The sequence below is a fragment of the Pelodiscus sinensis genome, chromosome 15 (assembly GCF_052426305.1).
Source record: "Pelodiscus sinensis isolate ZL-2025 chromosome 15, ASM5242630v1, whole genome shotgun sequence".
Classification (NCBI taxonomy): Eukaryota; Metazoa; Chordata; order Testudines; family Trionychidae; genus Pelodiscus; species Pelodiscus sinensis.
In genome coordinates, this window is record NC_143066.1 from 3,248,621 (window position 1) to 3,251,094 (window position 2,474).

The 2,474-nt window shown below is 68.4% G+C and overlaps 1 protein-coding gene across 1 annotated transcript; it reads right to left on the minus strand.

Moving 5' to 3' along the window:
• Window positions 1–637: 637 nt before the first annotated feature.
• On the minus strand, window positions 638–1,871 carry LOC142818560 (noggin-2-like). Its single transcript, XM_075899024.2, has one exon. It carries the CDS (start codon window positions 1,672–1,674, stop codon window positions 1,045–1,047), a length of 630 nt encoding a protein of 209 aa, XP_075755139.1. The 5' UTR covers window positions 1,675–1,871; the 3' UTR covers window positions 638–1,044.
• Between the last annotated feature and the right edge of the window lie 603 nt (window positions 1,872–2,474).

Below are 2,474 nucleotides of genomic sequence, written 5' to 3' on the forward strand. Positions count from 1 at the left end.
CCGACACACTGCAGCTATCTTATCCCGGAGCAGCCCCTTCTGGCCTCCAGCCACCCCCAAGCCCAGCAGGGAAACACAAGCCAGAGTCTGGTCCTCACCTGGGGTAAACGGGAGCAAGTCTCGGACTCACTGGAGCTCCAGCAGGCTCCCGCTGGGGTCCGGCCTCAGGCCACTCGCCCTGTCACCGCACCCTTCCCCAGAGCTCCGGCGCCCGGGCTCCGTATTGCCTCGGGGATCTTCCTAAAGGACTAGGCAAGGAAACAGGGCCAATATTTCCTGGCAGAATCGCTAGCTTTTTTATACACCAACATTACAAATAAATAAACTGTACAGCGAACGAGTCCCTTAGCATCTCTACAGGACGATGCGTATTCCAGAAACGGCACCAGGACTCCACTCGCAGAACCTTGTACTTGAAACACGCTCCGGCCTCCTCCACCCGTCTGCACCCACGCCGCAGAGCGGCACCACTCCTTCACCCCTCCGCCACCACATCTGAAGACGACAAAAAACCAGCAGGATAGAAATTAACAGCTTCCAGTTTGCGGTTGACTCCTCTTGGACTGGACATTCCCCTTCCCCTCTGCAGGGAAGCGTTCAGATTTCCGTGGGATGGCTTTAAAAGTGGTCCTAGGTCTTTAAAATAATATTAATATAATAAAATAATAATAATAATAAAATAATAATAATAATAATAAACAGCTGCAATTTCCCCTTCTCTTTAAATCTCTCTATTTACAAGGCTGGTGACTGGCTGGGTAGGGGGTAGAAGCTATAGGTACAAAAATAAACATCTGATTGTAGTGCTCCGCCTCGCCTCTGGCCGGCACTGCGGGCCCGCTCCGGCGGGAGGAGTCAGGCAAAGCCCAGCGCAAGAGGTGGGCCGGGGAGAGAAACGCACACACAGATCCACGGGCGAGCGCGTGTCCCGCCAGGCTCGGCGGGCCGGGGCCAAGCTGCACCGCCAGAGCCCCTCGCCCGCCCGGCTGCAGGAGGCCTCCCGGCGCAGCGCTCCTCGGGGCCCCCGGGCCGGGCCGGGCGCGCTCAGCAGGCGCACTTGCACTCGGAGATGAGCGGGTACTGGACGGGGATCCAGGTGCAGTACTTCTGCCTGGCCCAGCCCTGGCAGTACCAGCGCAGGAAGGTCTTGGGCACGGACTTGGCCGGCTTGCAGGACATGCCCTCGGGGAAGGAGCAGGAGCGCTCGGCCAGGCAGCTGCCCTCCTTGATGTAGCGCGGCCAGAAGCGCACGCCCAGGTCCTTCCAGGTGTAGCGCACCGGGCAGTGGCTGTAGGCCCAGAGCCACTGCAGCAGCTTCCGCCGCGCCCGCTTGCCCAGCCGCAGCCGGGCCCCCGACGGGCTCTCGGCCAGCTCCAGCCGCCTCAGTTCGCCGGGCAGCGGCCGGGCCGGGGGCGCGGGGCTGGAGAGGTTCCCGGGCGCTGGGGCGGCCACCGACATGAAGGCGGGGTCGAAGCTGCTGCCCAGCTTCTTGCGGAGCGCCCGCTCGTCCAGGTCCTGCTCGCGGGGGTCGTGCGCGGGGTCCGGGTGCTCCAGGATGTCCTTGACCGGCAGGTGGTCGCTGGGCGAGGGCCGCAGGCGGAGGTAGGGCTGACCCGAGCCGCGCGGCGCCAGCAGCCAGGCGGCCCAGAGCAGCAGCGCCAACGGCCCCTTCATGCTCCCGCAGGCCCGGGACGGCTCCGACCGGCTACTGCCCCGCGCTGCCCCGGGCCGCGCCCCGCCGAGGCATAAACAGGCAGCGGCAGCGGGGCCCAGGCTTTAAATAGCGCCCGGCCGGGCCGCCCTGCGGCGCGCTCCGGCTCCGGGACTTCACAGCGCCCGCGGCTCCATCCCCGGACAGCTGGGCTCGTCTAGACGCGGCCGGTCGTGGCGGGAGCCCGGCTAAGCCCCTGCTCGGTCAGCCGGGAGCCGGGCTCCGGGCGGGGGGCCCCGCACAAGCGCCAACAGCTGCAGCTGGCGGGGTCCCCGCTTCTGCGTCCCCGCCCCGCGCGCCTCAGGCGGAGCCGCAGCGCGGCCCCATGGCTGGGCTCGGCTCGGGACTCCGCGCTTAGCCCCCGCGGGCTCGCCCCCGGCGCATCCTCCGGGACTGGGCGGCGGGCGGCCCGGGCGCATGAAGCGGCCGCTGCCGGAGCAGCCCCCGCTCGGCGAGCCCCGGCGCCGGGGCTGCAGCTGCGCGGGCGGTGCGCGGAGCTCGCGGCAGGACTCACGTGCGCTGCGCTGCCCGGCCCGGCCGCGCACTGGCGAGCCCCGCGCGAGCCCAAATTAAATATCCCCCGGCGCGCGGTGTCACCGGGCCTGCCCACCCTGTCACTTGCCCCGCGCCTGATTGACAGCGCCCCGCCCGCGCCGGCCCGCCGGGTCCTAATGCCCCCCGGCCACGGCCGCCGCCGCTGGAGCGCAGCCCGGGCCGCCGGGGCAGGGCGCGCGTGGGCGGGCCGGCGCTGCGGGGGTTAACG

Excerpts from the sequence above, each read along its gene's own strand:
- LOC142818560 (XM_075899024.2), bottom strand. The coding sequence starts at position 1,674 with ATGAAGGGGCCGTTGGCGCTGCTGCTCTGGGCCGCCTGGCTGCTGGCG.